Genomic DNA, 18,702 nt, shown 5'->3' with positions numbered 1-18,702 from the left:
TGTGATCCCTCTTATGGTTTTGTTTTATACAGTACTTTATAATGAATAGTTTAAATGAATGAGTGAAAGAAAATTTTACCAACCTCAAACTTTTGAACTGTTTTAAAAGGTTCCTCTAGGTCCTAGGAATAAATAATGTTTCTCATTTCTTTGTTTTATATTATGGCAATTGTCTCTAGGATATATCAAGCAAATTATATGAATTTTACATCTGCAGTAGCTAATCTCCATGTTTCAGGCCCCTGACATTCTGAAGCCGTATAATCAATCCTTGATGGTCCTGACTTGATTCATAATCCATGCTTGAGTATCATCATGCTAGATTGATTCTAAAATCAAAGTTGTGGCTGCTAGTGCATAAAATCTTCATCACGAACTGCTACTGCCATCTAGTGTTGCTTGTGCTCTCTTAAAAGTATTATTTGAAACCTTTGGTGGAAAATGTCTTTGATAGCCAGGGGAGTAATGAGAGGGTAACAGACACTGCCATTGGCTCGTCCGGCCTGCATCCCGGAAACGTGGCATTTCGCGATCAAACACATGCCATCTGCATTTTACCGTCCCTCACAGACAATGAGGGGAATCCGTGTGTGTATTCATGGCATTCTTGGGGAGGGAGGGAGAGAGAGGAAATCTGTCCTCTACTCTGAAGCAGAAGAGCATCTGGCCCTCGCTGTCGAGCCGCATAGCTTCCATGACCTTCACCCTGCCATACGAGCTGCAGTAACATCGGCTGAATAGTTGTGGTAACCCAAGCCCTATGCTAGTCCCTGCGCTCTCATCACTACAACTCTGACCTGCTCTTCAGAGCCCAGGGCCAAAGCTGAGGAGAGCGCTTCCTGCTGGTAACCTAGGAATGAGGATTGTGTGTCAATGATTTACTCCGCTAAGTGCCTGTGTGGGAACATTTTTCAGTTTTTAAATGGACAAACGGAATGCTTGTGATAACAAGGCGTCTTTTCATGCCTCATTGACACCCAGCATTGATGTTTGCCGTCACAGTTTGCGAATTCCTTGAAGCTTTTTGGGGTTGTTCAACAAGGTCTGAAAGTTCAGCAACATACCAACAGAACCGTTTTGTCATTTGTCAACTTAATGCTGGACTTGTTATACTTGTACAATCAAACTTTGACCCTTTGGTGTAGTTTGGGTGAAATTCTGTTTGAGAGATTCGATCAGAGATCTTACACCGCCACCTACTGGATATTACATGTGGCGCAAGATTACGGTTTGCAATACTATTTTCTGGGGTCAATATTAAATGAGGAAATGAGGAAATGAGGATGTAACCGCTAATTTTACATAACTAATTAAAGGATTAATTCTTAATTTTGATAATTTACATAAAGTAATGAACATCTTGGATGAAACTGGGGTTATTTCGAAAAGAAATTAAGGTTTTTAAAAGGAAAACATTCCAGGACGTTTCTCCATATAGTGGACTTCAATGGGGATCGACAGGTTGAAGGTCCAAATTGAAGTTTGTGGTTAAAAAGTACATACATTTTTATTTATTTTTTAAGAAAATGACTGATCGTTTCACTATATAAGACCCTTATTCCTTGGCAGGGATCTTGTAGAGCCCTTCAAAGCTACACTGAAACTGCTTTTCGGACCTTGAACCCATTGAAGTCCACTATATGGAGAAAAATCCTGGAAAGTTTTCCTCAAAAACCTTAATTTCTTTTCGACTGAAAAAAGAAAGACATGAATGTCTTGATGACATGGGGGTAAATAAGGAAATTTTTATTCTGTAGTTTATTCTAACTAATCCTTTAAATAAATAAAATTAAATTCCACTTAAAAAAAAAAAAAAAATATATATATATATATATATATATTTATATGTACTGACCAGTTTACAAAAATGACATATGACATGATGACATATGACTATGACATATGAAATCAATTTCATCCACCTATTTTAGTTCAATTATTTATAACTGATGTATAAATTAGAGTTAACTTATTTCTGTGGCAAAGCTGAATTTCCAGTAGCCATTACTACAGTCTTCAGTGTCACATGATCCTTTAGAAATCATTTTAATATGATGTAGCTTAAATAGAATTATCATCAATTTTGAAAATGTTGAAAGTAAAGGTATTTTTATAAAGATCTTTCTTTTTGAAAGAAAATTAATATGAGATGAAAACCAGAAGTGACAGTAAAGACATTCTATTTCCAATAAATGCAGATCATCCTTTGAACAATCCCTTCAAAGAATCATGAAAAAAAAAAAAAATTAAGCAGTAACTGTTTTCAACACTGAAAATAATACCTGAGCACCATCATACTGTAATGATTTCCTGAAAAACACTGAAGACTGGAGTAATGGCTGCTGAAAATTCTGCTTTGCTACAAAAATAAGTTAAATCTTTCAGTATATTTAGAAAATAGTCATTTTGAAATTGTAATATTATTTCACAATATTACCGTTTATTAGTGATGTAACGCATTATTGATATGGTGGTATCGCAATAGCAAAACAATCTCGATATTATCTATTATTGTATTCTACATTGTTTGGCTTGCTAAAACACCAGTGTGAATGTAATTTAGACAATTTAGACACAAACAGTATATAAAATGTCAATTTGTTTTGAAAATAACCAATCGTTTCACTATTTCAGCCATTCTTTTTTGGCTGGGATTGTTTATAGCCCTTTGAAGCTGCATTTAAACTGCATTTTGTAAACTGCACAAGTTCAAACTTGGGGGCACCATATATATCCATTAAATGGAGAGAAATCCTCAAATGTTTTCCTTCAAAAACATTATTTCTTTATGACTGAAGAAAGAAAGACATGAACATCTTAGATGACAAGGGGGTGAGTACATTATCTGGAAATGTTTGTTCTGAAAGTGAACTAATCCTTTAAGAACATGGATTGGAGCTTTACATTTTGAACTCAACGTCCACTAGATTCTTTCTTTTTTTTTTTTTAATTATTGCAATAACTTCTTATCAGGGACTTCATATCATGATATTATCATATTGTAGATTGATTTGTAGTAACCATTAACTCCACACTATTAAATCTAAGTTCATTCTGGCAACACGTTTCTCCTCATTCCACCTCTGTTTATATTTAGTTACCCATATTTATGAATACTCCCACATTACTGAACTTTATAAAGGAGTTCATGTTATGTAAACCAGATCTATAACCAATCATGACTGCAACAAGGAACAAAACACTGTTTGTCACCGAGCAGCACATACTGTAAACGGTAAAATCCCACTGATCTTAGACGCAACTACTTATGCATATTAGAATATAAGAAAATATAAGTCCAAGTTAACACTCATCAACATCTTTTCAAATTACAAAAGGATCATAGTTTTATTAAGATTAAGGCACAATACAATAATTCTATTCTTTGTGTGATGCTAAATTCTGATGATTTATCTCTGGATGGTAGCAGGTGATGGGTCATGTACTCACAGTGAGAGAATACGCCACATCAAGTGGATTAAAATATGATATCAGTTAAGTGCCATTTCTACATGGTTGCGGAAATATATATCAGTTACGGTTTAGTGTAGCGTATGTATTTTTTCCCAGAAGGCACCTCTTTGAGAGTAAAACCTGCTGGGAAAAGTTTGTTGGCCTCTTCATCTGAGAGAGAAGGGATGACCATGACTTCTTGACCAGGCTTAAACAAAAAGAAAAAAAGGGTGTTTACTTCACTATTTTTTCTCCCACCCAACATAATTTTTTTTTTAATTAGAATGAAATAAAAATAAATTAGTTTAGGGACTCTTACCTTCCAGTCTACAGGTGTGGCCACCTTTTTTGTTGCCGTCAACTGCAGAGAGTCTACAACACGGAGAATCTCATCGAAATTGCGCCCTGTAGTGGCTGGATAAAGAATGGACAGCTTCAGCCTCTTGTCTGGGCCAACGACAAACACCTGAAATATAATAAACATGGTAAGTGCAGATAGAAATAAGCACTTTTAGTTTCACGATTGGTGGCGTAATGGAATAACACCACATTAGTCTTATTCAATGACCGTATAACAGTGTAAACAACAGCATCAAGTATCTTTATGTATTGATATAGATCTGTCTTCTTTTGGCAGGTTCCATTTGGTTCTCTAGTATTGACATCTTTTGTTGTTATGCTGCTAAAGCACATGTTGTAGCAAAGACTAGATTAAATCTGCGGGTACATGGAGTAATAGAAGCGTTACATGCAGAAGAACATCAACAGAAATTTAGTCAGGCAGATCAGACTTTCACAATCCCCTATTCATATACAGTATGAAGCTCTGATTCCAAAGCAGTGGTTCTCAATCTTTTTAGTCTTTATCTAGCCTTAAGATAGAATTTTTAGTCTCAATCTTTTTAAAGGGATATTTCACCCCAGAATGAATATTTGATGTTTATCTGCTTACCCCCAGGGCATTCAAGATGTAGGGGATTTTGTTTCTTCAGTAGAACACAAAGATTTTTTAACTCAAACCATTGCAGTCTGTTAGTCATATAATGGCAATGAATGGGCACAAAAACCTTTGAAAGTAAAAAAAACAAAAACATGCACAGACAAATCTAAACCCTGCAGCTTGTGACAATACATTGATGTCCCCTAAGACACGAAACGATTGGTTTTGGCGAGAAACTGAACAGTATTTATATCATTTTTTACCTCTGACGTGCTCAGGACAGTTGGACATTTCTTTGTATCAGCTGTAAATAATGATATAAATGTAGGGCTGGGCGATTAATCGAAAAATAATCGAAATCGACATTCAGAACCTATAATCGATCAAATTTTTCCAGGTCGATTATTTCGATTACTTTCCCTTTAAAAACAGTACCGCGTGTGGAGTCACGTGACCCCGCTCCGTTACATTACGTTATTCCGCCGACATGTCCATGGAGAGCTTAAAAAATTTACAGGATATACAAGAGTAATTTCGTTTAGAAGACAGTGCTTATTTTCTACTTTGAAAGTGCATTTTCGGTTTTCGGCCGAAAGACTTTTATCACCGAAACAGTATGTTGACACAAACAGAACGTGCTTGTCTGAAGCAACAGGTCTGCGGTGTGGACGTTTTTCAGTATATCTGAGAAAGACCCACGGAGAGCGATTTGCAAAACTTGTTTTGCCGAAATTTCTAGAGGGGTTGTGTCTGCAGTCGTGTGTGCAGTGATAAGAGCAAAGATCGAGACAGATGTAGCTTTCAGTGAGTGAAAAACATTAGCTTTACGTTAGTGTTACGTCACAATATTTTAAAGATATGTCTTTTCATACTGTATTTTTATTAGTATTTATGTTTTAAACCATGGAGGTGAGCCAATGGAGATCACACAAGCAACGTGAAATGAAAACTGCGCAATGTTAAAATGAAAGTGAAAACTGATTTTCAGCATCTGACGTGCATTCTCTCAGAGACAACGAGAGACGATTATACTTCACATGCTGATATTAATTTAGTCCCCTAATATTTTCCTTGTGCCCTGAATACGGTGGGAAACGTATAAAAAGAAACGTATATTGTGCAAGGTTTGTTTCAGAAAATCGGTTCTTGAAATAAAGCTCTTAATTTTAATTGAAAACTGCAGTGTTATTAGGGGTTAAGAAAGTATTAATTATGATTTTTTTAGGTGTTAAATGTGGGGACTGAAAGACAAGAAATGATGAAACTTCAAAAGGCTATCCATTGAATAAATCTGAGCGCTGCACGTTTTAAAGTCATTTGTTGCGCTGCTTTGTATACCAGTCTGACAGCGCCTCCTGCTGGAAGAGAAACGCGTAGACTTGTAAATGTGAATTTTTTTTTACAGTCTATGATGTGATGGATCCAGATGTTATAAAAATTTAAACGATTAAACAATTTAAACAAAGGCAGTAAAATATATGTATATGTCAAGTAATAAAATACTTGATTGATAATAATTGTTTAAATTAATATAATTGATTTATTCTTTGAAACTTTAATATTAATGTATGCAATTGCAATGCCTTGATTCTAGTAAGATTAATACACAATCATAGCCATAAATGGAATGGTACTAATAATTGGCATAATTCTTTCGGTGTTTCGGTTTTTGGCCTTGGTTTCCTCTTTTTCGGTTTCGGCCAAGAATTTTCATTTCGGTGCATCCCTACTTGTCAGTGAGTGAACTATGAGGGCAAAAAAATAAATATTATATAAATATAATTTTATTAACAAATAAAATAATCGTTCATTAATCGTAATCGAGTTAAAATGTTCAATTAATCGAGATTTTGATTTTAGGCCAAATCGCCCAGCCCTATATAAATGCTGTTCAGTTTCTCGCAAAAACTGATCGTTTCGTGTCTTAGGACATCAATGTATCGTCACCAATGTATCGGGTGTAATTTGGATTTTTCTGTGCATGTTTTTTTTTTTACTTTCAAAGGTTTGGTGCCCATTCACTGCCATTACATGACTAACAGACTGCAATGGTTTAAGTTAAAAATCTTGGTTTGTGTTCTACTGAAGAAAAAAAAAAGTCACCTACATCTTGGATGCCCTGGGGGTAAGCAGATAAACATCAAATTTTAATTTATGGGTAAACTATCCCTTTAATCTTTTTGAAGTTGTTAGATCATTACTAAAATGTGTGAAAGAAGAAAAAGACAATTAAAAAAAAAAAAGTGCAAAGCGTCTCACCTGTTATTTGAGAACCAGTGTAATTTTAGTATCATTTTAGTTTTAAACTTTTATTAATATTTTTAATTATTAACAGTTTGTTTTTGTCATTCATTTTAGTTAAAAATATGTCCGTATACTTTTTTTTTATATATTTAATTTATTAATTCAGTTTTATTTTGTTATTTTAGTACATATTGTCTTTTAGATTTCATTGTAGTTAACATTAGTTTCATTTCAAGTTAAATGTTTTAGGGGTTTTTTTTGATGATTTGTTTTAAACTATAATAACCTTTTGAGAACCATTAATGAACAGTTGCAATGGAAACTCACACAGCGGGCAGTGAGGGGCATCCCGTCTTTATCCCTCTCATCAGGGTCCAGCATCCCCAGCAAGACCGATAACTCCCTCTTGTCATCTGCTATGATGGGGAACGGCATGGGACAGCAGGTTTTGTCTTGATTAAATGACAAAATGTCCTAGAAAGAGCAAAAGATACATACATGCATATGAAGTTGTGCATATAAAATAGTAAATTGAAGCATTTCTTGGGAAAAGTAAAAACAACTGAGGGACTCATATGCAACTATTACAGAAGGTTTAAATGCTCACTGATGCTTCAGAAGGAAAAACTATGAATTTACAGCAAACTTTTTGAATTTGAAGATCAGGGAAAATATATCAAATTTACCCTGACCTTCAAATTCAAAAAGTTTGCTCTAAATGCATAGTTTTACCTTCTGAAGCATCGGTGAGCATTTGAACTTTCTTGTTTTGACACCCCTTGGCTCTTAATGCATAGTTTTTCCTTCTGGAGCATCAGTGAGAGTTTGAACCTTCTGTAATAGTTGGATATGAGTCCCTCAGTTGTCCTCAGTGTGAAAAGATGGATCTTATAATCATACAGTAATTGTTGGAAAGGGTTCAAATATACAAAAATGCTAAAAAACCAAAGAATTAGTGGGACCTGAAGGATTTTTCTGAAGAACAGCAGACAGTTCATTGATTCCAGACAAACCAGGGACAAACATAAACAACTATCACTAAACAAAAAAACACAGCTGTGCATCATTCAGGTATGAACTCAGTATTAAGAATCAAGTGTATGTAAACTTTTGAATGGGGTCATTTTTATGAATTTAACTATTATTTTCTCTCGTGAACTACATGTAAACATCTTTTATGTAAAATACAGGGCTCTAGAGTGCGACCAATTTGGTCGCATGTGCGACCTAATTTCTCAATGGTGCGACTAAAAAAAAATCAAAGGTTGCACCGGTGCGACCAGCCGTTCGAGGGGGAAAAAAATGAAACTCCGTCACTCTTAAAGTCTCCCTGTTGCTCAACAACAGACACACATTAGACCCATATCGTGGTCTAAACCAGTGGTGTAGTGGAGGGTATACGCAGGTATACGGCGTATACTCACTTCTTTATCAGGCGGATTTGCGTATACCCACTTCTAAATCCCCTCTAATGTGCACTATTAGTGTCCTGCATTAGCCAAAATCATGAGTCCACAACATCCAGTCATATGTGAATAAATGCAAATATTCACTAAGAACACCCAATAAAGACAGTGATGCTGCAGTCAGGACCGTGGCGTCGGCTTGCTTTTTGATTGCGCCAGCTCCATCTCCCGCACCCCAGTAGTGTAGCGCGGGGCACAAACTAACGCGGGGTTAGTTTTAACACTTGTGGTTTAAATATTTCCACACATGCTAGTTTAACCAAATTTACTACTTGCCATAGCAGCATATGGAGAGAAAAAAGCGCGCCAAAATTTAAAAGCCTTTTGAAGATATCGCTGAATATTTATTTTATCATAGTAAAAGTACATTTCTGGCTAAAGTACTGTTGTGCTCCCGGTTGTTTAATGTTCGTGGAGGCGTGAAGGACAAAACACAACAACGTTATTCCGTTTCAGGAACTTTACTTTGTAAAATATGACTTACAACAGCGGGATTAATGCTCTTGCCCAGTGCAAATGGGTTTCCATCAGCATCGGAGCCTGCGAGCATACTGGCGTCTGGCTAATATAAACAAAACAGCGAACTAATCCCTACGTGATTACGTAACAGCATCTGATTGGACAACACAGAACTCACCATTTACACATACAAAACGACTGTAATTTAACTTGCATTTAATAAACGAACACTATAACAGTACACTTTTCAATTCAGTTTTAAGTATTCAGTTAAAATGAGACAAATATGCTATTATTTTAATCTCCAATTCGTTATTTATCAGTTTCGCAAACCACCAGAAGACACTAACCCATATTATATTCCAGTCGCGCAGATGGGGAACGTTTTAACACTGTGTGACAATATGCCCCGCTGTTATTAATCTATGCTATTCTATGACATTAGCGATGTAATTTACACTAATTACTTTTATGGATTTGTATGAGAAACGACAAGAAACAGGTGAATAAAGGCTGACAATCAATGTTTAATGTTCAGATGTTATTATTTCAAGAAATGTAAAGCATTTTGGCTGGTTTAATGTGTGTGGTGTTCTATGAGAGTTGTGTGTGCACTGGAGGGAGGGGAGTGTTTTTCTGAATGTCTAAATGTGTTTCATCAATTTGTCCACATTATTTTGAACTACTGTACAGCTGTGTGTTGCGATCAGGGCCGTTCAAAGCATGGTTGCGAATGTGTTCATTGTCAAACGCAAAATTTGACTTTTTTAAACGTCATTACTTTATTTGAAAAAGTTAACATGTATTTTATTAACAAAATATTTGAGGTTGTTGTGTATATTTTTTTTCATTCGATCAGATAACATTTTAAGCTGTCATATGGTCGTGTTACAATGTGCCCCTCAAATGTTACAATGTACCCCACCTACGGGGCATGTTGTCACATTTCACTTCCTTTCTTTTTAGGTAAATAATGAAAAACGTATACACTGTAAATATGAAACAAAGCCACATATTTTTACTAGACCAGTGTGAAAGTAATGTGGACAAAAATTGTACTCTGAGCCCACGTGGTTTACATTAAGGGGGGGGGGGGCGTGGGTGTTTATAAAATAAAGCGTATACCCACTTCTCCAGGCACCACTACACCACTGGTCTAAACCAATCAGAGATAAAGGACGGATCCCGCCCCCCCTTTGATTGGCCGTGGTCCAGATATTCCTGTACGTGTGTGTACGTTTGAAAATGCATGTGATGCAGTCAGGCTGTCTCTACATGGTCAAGCATTTACAATGCCTCCTCCGCAAAAACACGGACTGGATCGCGGACTCCATTCATAAAAACCGAATTTACTATGGCGCGGAATGCCACGTAATACGTTGATTTCTGGATTGATAAATCAAAAGTTGGTCTGTCACTTAATTCAAATCGCGATATGGACTAGTGTCTATGAAAACTGAAAGGCAAAAAGACCGTTTAAAATGAATCCTGCATGTTCCGTTTGCCTCTATGTATTAATGGTGGAGACGTGTATTTTTTTTTTAATTACACGTGTATAGGCTACTGAAGCACGCGTGACGCTCCCGCTAATTTTTGGCATTTGCATCTCACATGAACAGATAAACTCAATCTCCAAACCTACTGTGTCACTTTTACCGTTTCATTTGAGAAAGCATCATATCATACTGTACACACAGAAACTTCACGGCAACCTGTCAAAATAAGAGTACGGTTTAACATGAAACAGAACAATATTAGTCCTGTATTACTTTTGTACAGTATAATGTAGGTGTTTATATATTCCTATTTATAAATCATATATATGTTTGCCAAAAATTAAAAAGGTTTATTTTTCTTTTGATTAAAAATAAATACATGTTTATGCTTTCGTTTGATTATGAGAAAAATTAAAACAGGAATTTAAAAAAATAAAATAAAATAAAAAAAACAATTGTAGAGCCCTATTGTTCAAAATGTTAAAATAGAGAGTTTTGTCCTTATTTTTTCACTGAAATGTTTTCGTTATTACACAAAGTAGGGTAAAGTACTGGGGAAAAAAATATGCTTCAAATAAAGAACTTTATATTGACCAGATTGTTAGTTAATCATTTACAAGTCAATATTGCCTATATGGACAGGGATTAAAAAATAAATAAAATAAAAAAGTAAAAAAAAAGTGAACTTGTAAAACTGCGGTGTTGAATGTGATGCGGTTGAAAATTTGGGTGCACCTAACTTTTGTGCTGGTGCACCTAAGAAAAAAAGTTAGGCGCACCAGTGCAACCAGTGCAAAAAGTTAGTCTAGAGCCCTGAAATATCTTACTCGGGTCAGCACTTGAATAAATAACATGCATTTTGTATGATCCCTCTCATTTTGGTCTATGTAAACGTTTGACAACTGTAAATAAAATTGGTTTATTGTTAAGCTTTACAATTAAGAGCATTAGTATATGTACACATCTAGATATTTGTATATGAGTAGATTGTTGTGGTTTACCAGTGACTAACATCATACAAAACACAGTCTTGTGGGAACCGGGTGTCTGCAGCATTCACATGAATTTGAAAACAAGAGTTCAGCCAAAGGCACATGTGGGTGTGAAAGTATGTCTTTATGTCCAGTAAAAGAGTTAAAACTGACAGACCGTACAATAACAGCAGCAGCAAAAGCTATGCGCCTCAACTTTTAACAAACCAGTTTTTAATGCATTTTCTAATGTTATTATGAAACGTCTGGCCAAGTTCAGACCCTTGGGAAGCCAGATGTCTTGCAACATGTAATCAGCCCTTTTGTTAAACTGCTCAGTGAGAATTTTAGGGAGTTTCAGAGAGTCAGCTGCTGAGAAAAAACCCTCTTGGGATTACAGTAAGGCAGTTTTGCCTGAACCAATCAGAGAAGTCCTCTGTGTGCGTTTCTAAGAGCTACAATCCAATGATTAGACGCTCAAGCTACAAAAGTCCCAAAAGTTAAAAAAAGGGAGGACCATGTGACCTCTTTAGTGCATGTTTATTAGTATCATACAGTTTTTTTATCAGGGTACACTACTGTTCATAAGTTTGCGGTCAGTATGATTTTAATGTTCTGGAAAGGAGTCTCTTAGGCTTACCAAGTCACTGCATTTATTTAATTATTGCTATAAAAAAAATGAAAAAAAATATATATATATTTTTTTAATATATTTTTTTAAAATATTTTTTTAATATATTTAATATATATTTTAATATATTAATATTTAATATTTTAGTGAAAAGAGTGATGCATTTTATTCTGGATTCTTTAAAGAATAGAAAGTTCATAAGAACAGATTTCATTTGAAATAAAAATTAAAACATTATAAACTAGTGCTGTCAAAATTAGCGTGTTAATGCAGGCGATTTTTTTTTTCAAAATATACTTATCACAGTTAATGCAGGGGCAAGGCTAGGGTTGGTCACCCCACTCACAGCTGCTGCTTCGGTCTCTTTTTTCTTGACAAGAATTACATTTATTTAGATGCAGAATGTCTTTAAAAACCACATCAAACAGGAGACTTTTCAGACGCGCCCTTCAACTGCACCTCAACGCCAGGCGATAGTCAAACAAGCGTGGAAAAGGTATAGGTGGCGAGGTGCTTCAGTAGAACTATATGTGGTCAGATGAGATGATGTCAGGCCATATGTCAGTAAAAAAACATTTTCCTATAACACTGTGCTTTCAGCGTGCGCTCTTCAATTGTATGCACAAATGCGGTTGTGCGCACTATAGTCTGTATAATTTCATAATAAAGTACGAATGAAACTACAAGCATGCATGTCAGATCCGCATCACGTTTAGCTGCGGCAGGTCTTAAAGTAATAGCAGCCAAATAACCTAATAACCCAGCTTCTGTGATGTCTATTAATCAAACAACAAACGAAGAGAGGAAATCAATAAGTTTTGTATCTTTAAGGATTCATCTATATTTAATTTAGTATTTAGTATTGATAACTGTATTCAATTTATGTATATCAGATCTGCATCACTTTCAGCAGCTGCAGCTCTTAAAGTAATAGCAGCCAAATAACCAAGCTGCTGTGATGTCTGTTAATCAAAGAACAAATGAAGAGAGGAAATCATTAAGTTTTGTAATTAAGGATTCATCTATATTTAATTTATTATTTGATAACGGTATTCAATTTATGTTTAGCAGATCCGCATCACATTCAGCAGCGGCAGCTCTTAAAGTAATAGCAGCAAAATAACCTAATAACCCAGCTGCTGTAATGTCTATTAATCAAATAACAAACGAAGAGAGGAAATCAATAAGTTTTGTATCTTTAAGGATTCATCTATATTTAATTTAGTATTTGATAAGTGTATTCAATTTATGTATATCAGATCCACATCACGTTCAGCAGCGGCAGCTCTTAAAGTAATAGCAGCAAAATAACCTAATAACCAAGCTGCTGTGATGTCTGTTAATCAAAGAACAAATGAAGAGAGGAAATCAATAAGTTTTGTATCTTTAAGAATTCATCTTAATTTAATTTAATATTTAGTGTTTGATAACTTTATTCAATTTCTGTATTTCCTTCTTGCTGAAGTGCACGGGTAAATAATGGCTTCATGTGATAGCAGTGATACTTTCCTTCAGTTATAAAAAAAAAGAAAAAAGAAAAAAAGATGCCACTGAAAAAATATATTAAAAATATACTGTCTTTGTTGTTTCTACATTAAAGATTGAATGTGAAATTACTACAATATAAAAGTGTATTTAAAACTTTATTGTTAGATGAGACTATTCGTGATTAATCTCAATTAATTTTAGAACAAAATGTGCAATTAATTAGTTGTTTTTTATAATCAATTGACAGCATAATTATAAATGCCTTCACTATCACTTTTGATCAATATAATGCGTACTTGGTGTATAAAAGTATTAATTTTCTTTCTTTTCTTTTCCAAATCCTAAACTCCCAAGTCAGGAGGAGTTCAATATTACGTTTTTTTTTTTTGAGGATTGTGTGTGTGTGTATTATCTGCAGACCTCACTCCATTTGCGGTGGTCCTCCACGCTGTCAATAGACAATGCGATCATCTTCACGTCACGTTTCTTAAACTCATCATGAAGCTTCGCAGCCCGGGCTAGTTCAGTCGTACATACTGGAGTGAAATCACGTGGGTGTGAGAACAAGATACCCCATCTAAAGAAGAAAAAAAAAATGTGATAAATGTAAATAGATAACTTTTGACAATTTCAGGGCTTTTGTGAAAGGATCATCAGATTATACTAAATTGTTTGCAGTTGGATCAAACCCAGTGTGTTATAGACATTACATTTCTCCTGCCTTTCACGCAAAACTATATATACTAAAATATTATATTATACTCTAGCTCCAAACGTTTTTTAAAAGCCAATTCTTGTCAGCTGGAAAATTACCCTTTTATTGAAAAATAACAATAGATAATGGGAGATTCAGATAAAATAGTAACTGATTACAAATTCATGCAACATGCAAGTGGCAGGTTGAGTCATTACAAAAGAGTTGTATCAGGAAACCATTTGGGTTTATAGACAATTCATCATATTGGTATTGTGTAACCAGGTCACATGGTTTTCAAGTTATAAGGAAAAGAATCATTCACTCCCTGCAGACATGAATTCAAGCACGTCTAAGAACACTCTCTTAATCTATCTGGAAAGTTACAGGAAGGAATTGCCCACTAGATAAATGTAACATTATCTTCATTCAGCTCAAAAGATATTCAGTATTGTTTAATAGAAATGCATAGAGCAGCACTTCTTATTCAAATGCCAACAGCTGTTTGGCTGCTGTTAAAGAAACAACACCAAACTCTCTGGATGCCTGGTCACATGATAGCCACAACGAAAGGAAACTCAAACTCTTTTTTACAACATTCTAAGTTCACACTGTAAATTGGAAGACTGTTGTAAAGGTGACACTTCACAATGGTTAAAAACAGGAAGATTTTGAGAAAATTAGGAAATGCAGATTGAAGCACATCCTCTTATTCATCACAACATCTGATTCATACTTCAATTTCAGCATCTTCCGCATTTGTCTCTCAGGGAAAGTACCTTTCAGGCACACTGTGGAGGATGTTTGGCTTAAAATGGGGACTGCAGTTAGGCCCCATTCTGTTAGATAATGCATTAAGGGACAACTGAGGACAGTTACACAATTTAAATATTAAGGATGCAACTTTTTCAGGGCAGTTCATTGACCTAAGCCTGCTTAGCAAAAATTTTTGCACTCAAAAAGACAAAAAGATAATAAACAGCTCACGTGCATTTTTCAAAATAAAAGAGGTTATAAAATGTACACTACAGTATGTGAATTTAAGCATTATAAACTATACAGCAAATCTCAACTGCTTGATTGTTTGTGGTCACCAATTGTAAACTATATTGTCACCCAAAAAATATATTTAAAGTTGGATATATATGGATACATATACACAAAGCCATACATACTGTATAGCAAAATTTTAGCTGTCTGATGCAAAATGCGTGCTATATTACACAGCTTTAATCTGATAAGGCCACAAAATGTGAGCTATAGGCCTATTATCGCACAGCTTTAATCTGATACATGCAACAACATAGATATTAGGTTATGATAAATATTAACATCATGGGTTTCGGTAAAGTGAGTTTGAAACTGTATATTATAAGTGCTATACCAATAAGAATGACTCGAATTGAAAATCTAAACCTTATCTAAAAGTTTATTTTAAATACAGTAAAGTAAAACTTAATCTTTTGGCACAATATGGGGGACTTCCAAACGCTTTACGCTCTTGCCAAAATCTCAACAATACTGGCCTTGTTATGGGAAATTTTGCCACAATGACTGGGCACATTTTACACCAAATACCAAATATTTTGTACCCAAATTGGAGCTGATTTAAAGAGAACACTTACCTACTTTTTGCTAACTGACCTATATTTGCTATCTGCTTAATTGTTTAAAGTTTGACCTCATATCTGTATGTGGCACCCTTTTTTAAAACAGTTGCATTGACATAATATACTAGTTAGCCTATGAATTATAAAATATTTTGTTTATGCTATTATACTGAGTACATTCCTGTGCACCAACGTCATTTCATGCAATAAAACTAGGGTTTGCACCATCACAGAATACTAAAGCAAAGTCTGACAGCAGATTACTTATGACTTGAATTTGACATGAAGGGTCTTTCAGATCAACTTTTAAACCAGGTCAGCTGCAATAAATAAGAAGTAATATATTTATATAATATATATTTAATGCTTGTATTCCGTTTAAGCATAACAAAGGAAACAGAAAAGCGGATGTCAGTCACCATATGCCACATCACAACTATTTGTATTAGTAAAAGGTCAGGTTATGTTTATGCTACACACCAGCCACCTAACGATTATGTGCGAAGGTGTCAAACCACATTAAACGTGGATTATAGATCTTATCGGAGCAGGCCTGCTCGTTCAGAAAGAAAATTAATATATTTAGCTACTTACGAATTTCCTAAGAATTCATGAAATTTTATCTTGCCGATTGTAGTCTCTGCTTCAAAGTTAGGAAACACGTCTCCCAACAGAATTCCAGGCATGACTGTTTTCCTTCTGACTTGTCTTGTAGTCAGCACATGTAACCATAGAATGGAGGCGTATATATCAGGAAGACAGAAAGTGGGCGTGGCGATACTTCTGATTGGACGAAACGGAGTCACCCCCTTGAGTTCAAAGATTTTTTTAAATGATTTTTTACACAAAACCTACATCATAAATAAAAAAGTGAATTGAGCGGAGAAGACATAATTGCATTTCGTTAAAAAGAAAAAAGCAGAAAAATGCAATTATTATTAAACCACAACTAGAATCTTCCAAGTGACAAAGCTCGCTTTCTCGTCGGTTTATTGAATCGTCTTAAATAAACAAATACCTCTCCTTGTTTTTTTGACATTAAAGGCCAATGCTGTTCATACTTGAACACCATTGCATAAGTAGTTGTTTGTATTTTTAACAATAACATCTATCATTTTTTTAGGTAAAGCACAAAAGACTCATAAAACAAAAATGCGCAACAAATATATAAACAAATATGCAACAATAACAATTTATAATTTTTTAAATAATTTATTCAAAGAAATAAAACACTTACCCGTCAAAAGTTTTTGAACAGTACGATTTTTTTAATGGTTTTTAAAGATTTTTTAATGGTTTTCTCTTCTGCTCACCAAGCCTGAATTGATTTGATCCAAAATACAGCAAAATCAGTTTTATGAAGTATGTTTACTATTTTAAATAACTGCTTTCTATTTGAATATATTTCAAAATGTAATTTGCGATGCAAAATTCTCAGTGTCATGATTCTTCAGAAATCATCCTAACATGCTAATTTGCTGTTCAAATCTTTTTAATATTATTGTTATAAATATTTAAAACAGTGGGGGTGGAAAGATCCATAGATCAGCATTAGTGTGTAGGAAAAAGCTTTTGTAGTCAATATTTTTTTTAGCAAGATGCTTTATATCAAAAGGTGATGATAAAGACATTTATAATGTTACAAAAGAGCTTTTCATCTTTGCATTACAGGTAAAAATCATGCATATTAAAATAATTATTATTTTATATTGTAATAACACTTTGTAGTATTATTTTTTTATACTTTTGATATGATTTAGCAAGGATGCTTTATTGATCAAAAGTGATGATAAATACATTTATAATGTTACTAAAGGTTTCTAATAAATACTGTTCCTCTGAACTTTCTATTCATCAAAGAAACCTGATAAAATTCTTCTTAGCTCTTTTCAACATAATAATAATAATAATAATAATAATAAACGTTTTTGAGCAGCAAATCAGATTATTATATAGATTTCTGAATGATCATGTGACTGCAGTAATCATGCTAAAAATTCAGTTTTAAATTCACAGGAATAAATTACATTTAAAAATATATTCAAATAGAAAACAGCTATGTTAAATAGTACAAATATGTCAAAAATTTTACTATTTTGCTGTACTTTGGATCAAACAAATGCAGGCTTTATTTTTTTTTAAACATTAAAAACCTTACTGTTTAAAAACGTTTTACTTGTAGTATAGTTGACTTGTAGTTCTATAGATTTGTGCTGCGTTTAATCCACTTTTGTATTATAGTACTTACTTAATGTAATTACTATGCTACCTTATTTTGTAATGTAGTCACATGGTTTAAGAAATCGATTTTTCCCAGTGTGCATTGCGCAGAGAGCTGCTTTTTAAAGATGGCGCTGTACGGTAATCCAGTAAAACGAGTTCTCTGTTATTACCAGTAAAACTATGACCTGAAAAAAGACAGCCAAAAGCTATATTATAAAACAGAAGACATTCCAATAATATCGGACTAGCCTGTCTTGGCATTAGTGAAGTAAAATGCCTTCTCCTAAAGCGCGGAGCAGCGCGGCTCGCAGCGGCAGTGTTCCGTGTACCGGTGGAAACGGGCGCTATGAGTTCATTTCTCTGAGCCGAACTCCCCCGCCGCACCTGCTGCAGAGGCAGGGTTCTGATCCTACAACGGCCCGGCTCCGAGCCTCCGAAAGCCCCAACCGACGACGGGGCTCGGGTTCGTCCACCTCTTCCACCGGCGGGCAGCAGTTACCGGAGGAAGACTGTATGAAATTAAACCCTTCTATTATCGGGATCGCGCTCAGCTCTCTGCTGGCCATAGACCTGTGGCTGTCGAAGCGGCTCGGGGTCTGCGCCTGTGAGGACTCGTCCTGGGGCAGCGTGCGACCCCTCATGAAGCTCGTGGAGATCTCCGGACACGGGATCCCGTGGCTAGCTGGTGCCGCGTACTGCCTGTACAAAAGCGACAGTGCCGCCGGTCAGGAAGTCATGCTGAACCTACTCATGGGTAATCCGCTTTAACTGCTGATTATTAACGAAATGTTCAGTTTCAAAATTAAACATAGAACAGGGGTGTTCAGTCTTTTTAATGCCACCAAATATGACTCCATCCTAAAATGTTAAAGGCTATATATTATTAATACTTATTAACGTCATAGGATATTTTAAAATATTTAGTTTTAATTACTTTACATTGCGTTTTTTTTTTTTTTGCATTTTATTATTTATTATATTTATTATTTTATATTTTTATTATTTTAATTTTTAATTATATGTAAGT

At 34.8% G+C, this 18,702-nt stretch overlaps 2 protein-coding genes across 2 annotated transcripts in view; one reads left to right on the top strand and one right to left on the bottom strand.

Annotated features, from left to right (window-relative positions):
* Positions 1–3,321: 3,321 nt before the first annotated feature.
* prdx6 (peroxiredoxin 6) lies at positions 3,322–16,206 on the bottom strand. The gene is made up of 5 exons (XM_073816528.1): positions 16,047–16,206; positions 13,569–13,725; positions 6,965–7,111; positions 3,773–3,919; positions 3,322–3,661 (listed from the first exon to the last, which is right to left on the bottom strand). Exons 1-5 carry the CDS (start codon positions 16,136–16,138, stop codon positions 3,536–3,538), a joined length of 669 nt encoding a protein of 222 aa, XP_073672629.1. The 5' UTR covers positions 16,139–16,206; the 3' UTR covers positions 3,322–3,535.
* A 1,608-nt stretch (positions 16,207–17,814) lies between these two features.
* The window catches only part of plpp6 (phospholipid phosphatase 6), a 9,809-nt gene continuing 8,921 nt past the window's right edge, over positions 17,815–18,702 (top strand). The window contains exon 1 of the mRNA XM_073853080.1: positions 17,815–18,429. Coding sequence (XP_073709181.1) covers positions 17,949–18,429 — 481 coding nt within the window. The 5' untranslated portion in view covers positions 17,815–17,948. The remainder of the gene's footprint in view (positions 18,430–18,702) is intronic.

Source organism: Garra rufa, chromosome 13 (genome assembly GCF_049309525.1).
Source record: "Garra rufa chromosome 13, GarRuf1.0, whole genome shotgun sequence".
Classification (NCBI taxonomy): Eukaryota; Metazoa; Chordata; class Actinopteri; order Cypriniformes; family Cyprinidae; genus Garra; species Garra rufa.
Note: the sequence above shows the minus strand (reverse complement) of the source record. Positions and strands in the feature narration are given on the sequence as shown.

Bases quoted from the DNA above. Each gene is read 5' to 3' on its own strand.
- prdx6 (XM_073816528.1), bottom strand. From the start codon at position 16,138: ATGCCTGGAATTCTGTTGGGAGACGTGTTTCCTAACTTTGAAGCAGAG. The intron at 7,112-13,568 runs GTCTGCAGATAA...TGCTCTTTCTAG, and splicing joins ACCACCGCAAATGGAGTGAG to GACATTTTGTCATTTAATCA. The intron at 3,662-3,772 runs GTAAGAGTCCCT...TTTTTGTTTAAG, and splicing joins CCACACCTGTAGACTGGAAG to CCTGGTCAAGAAGTCATGGT.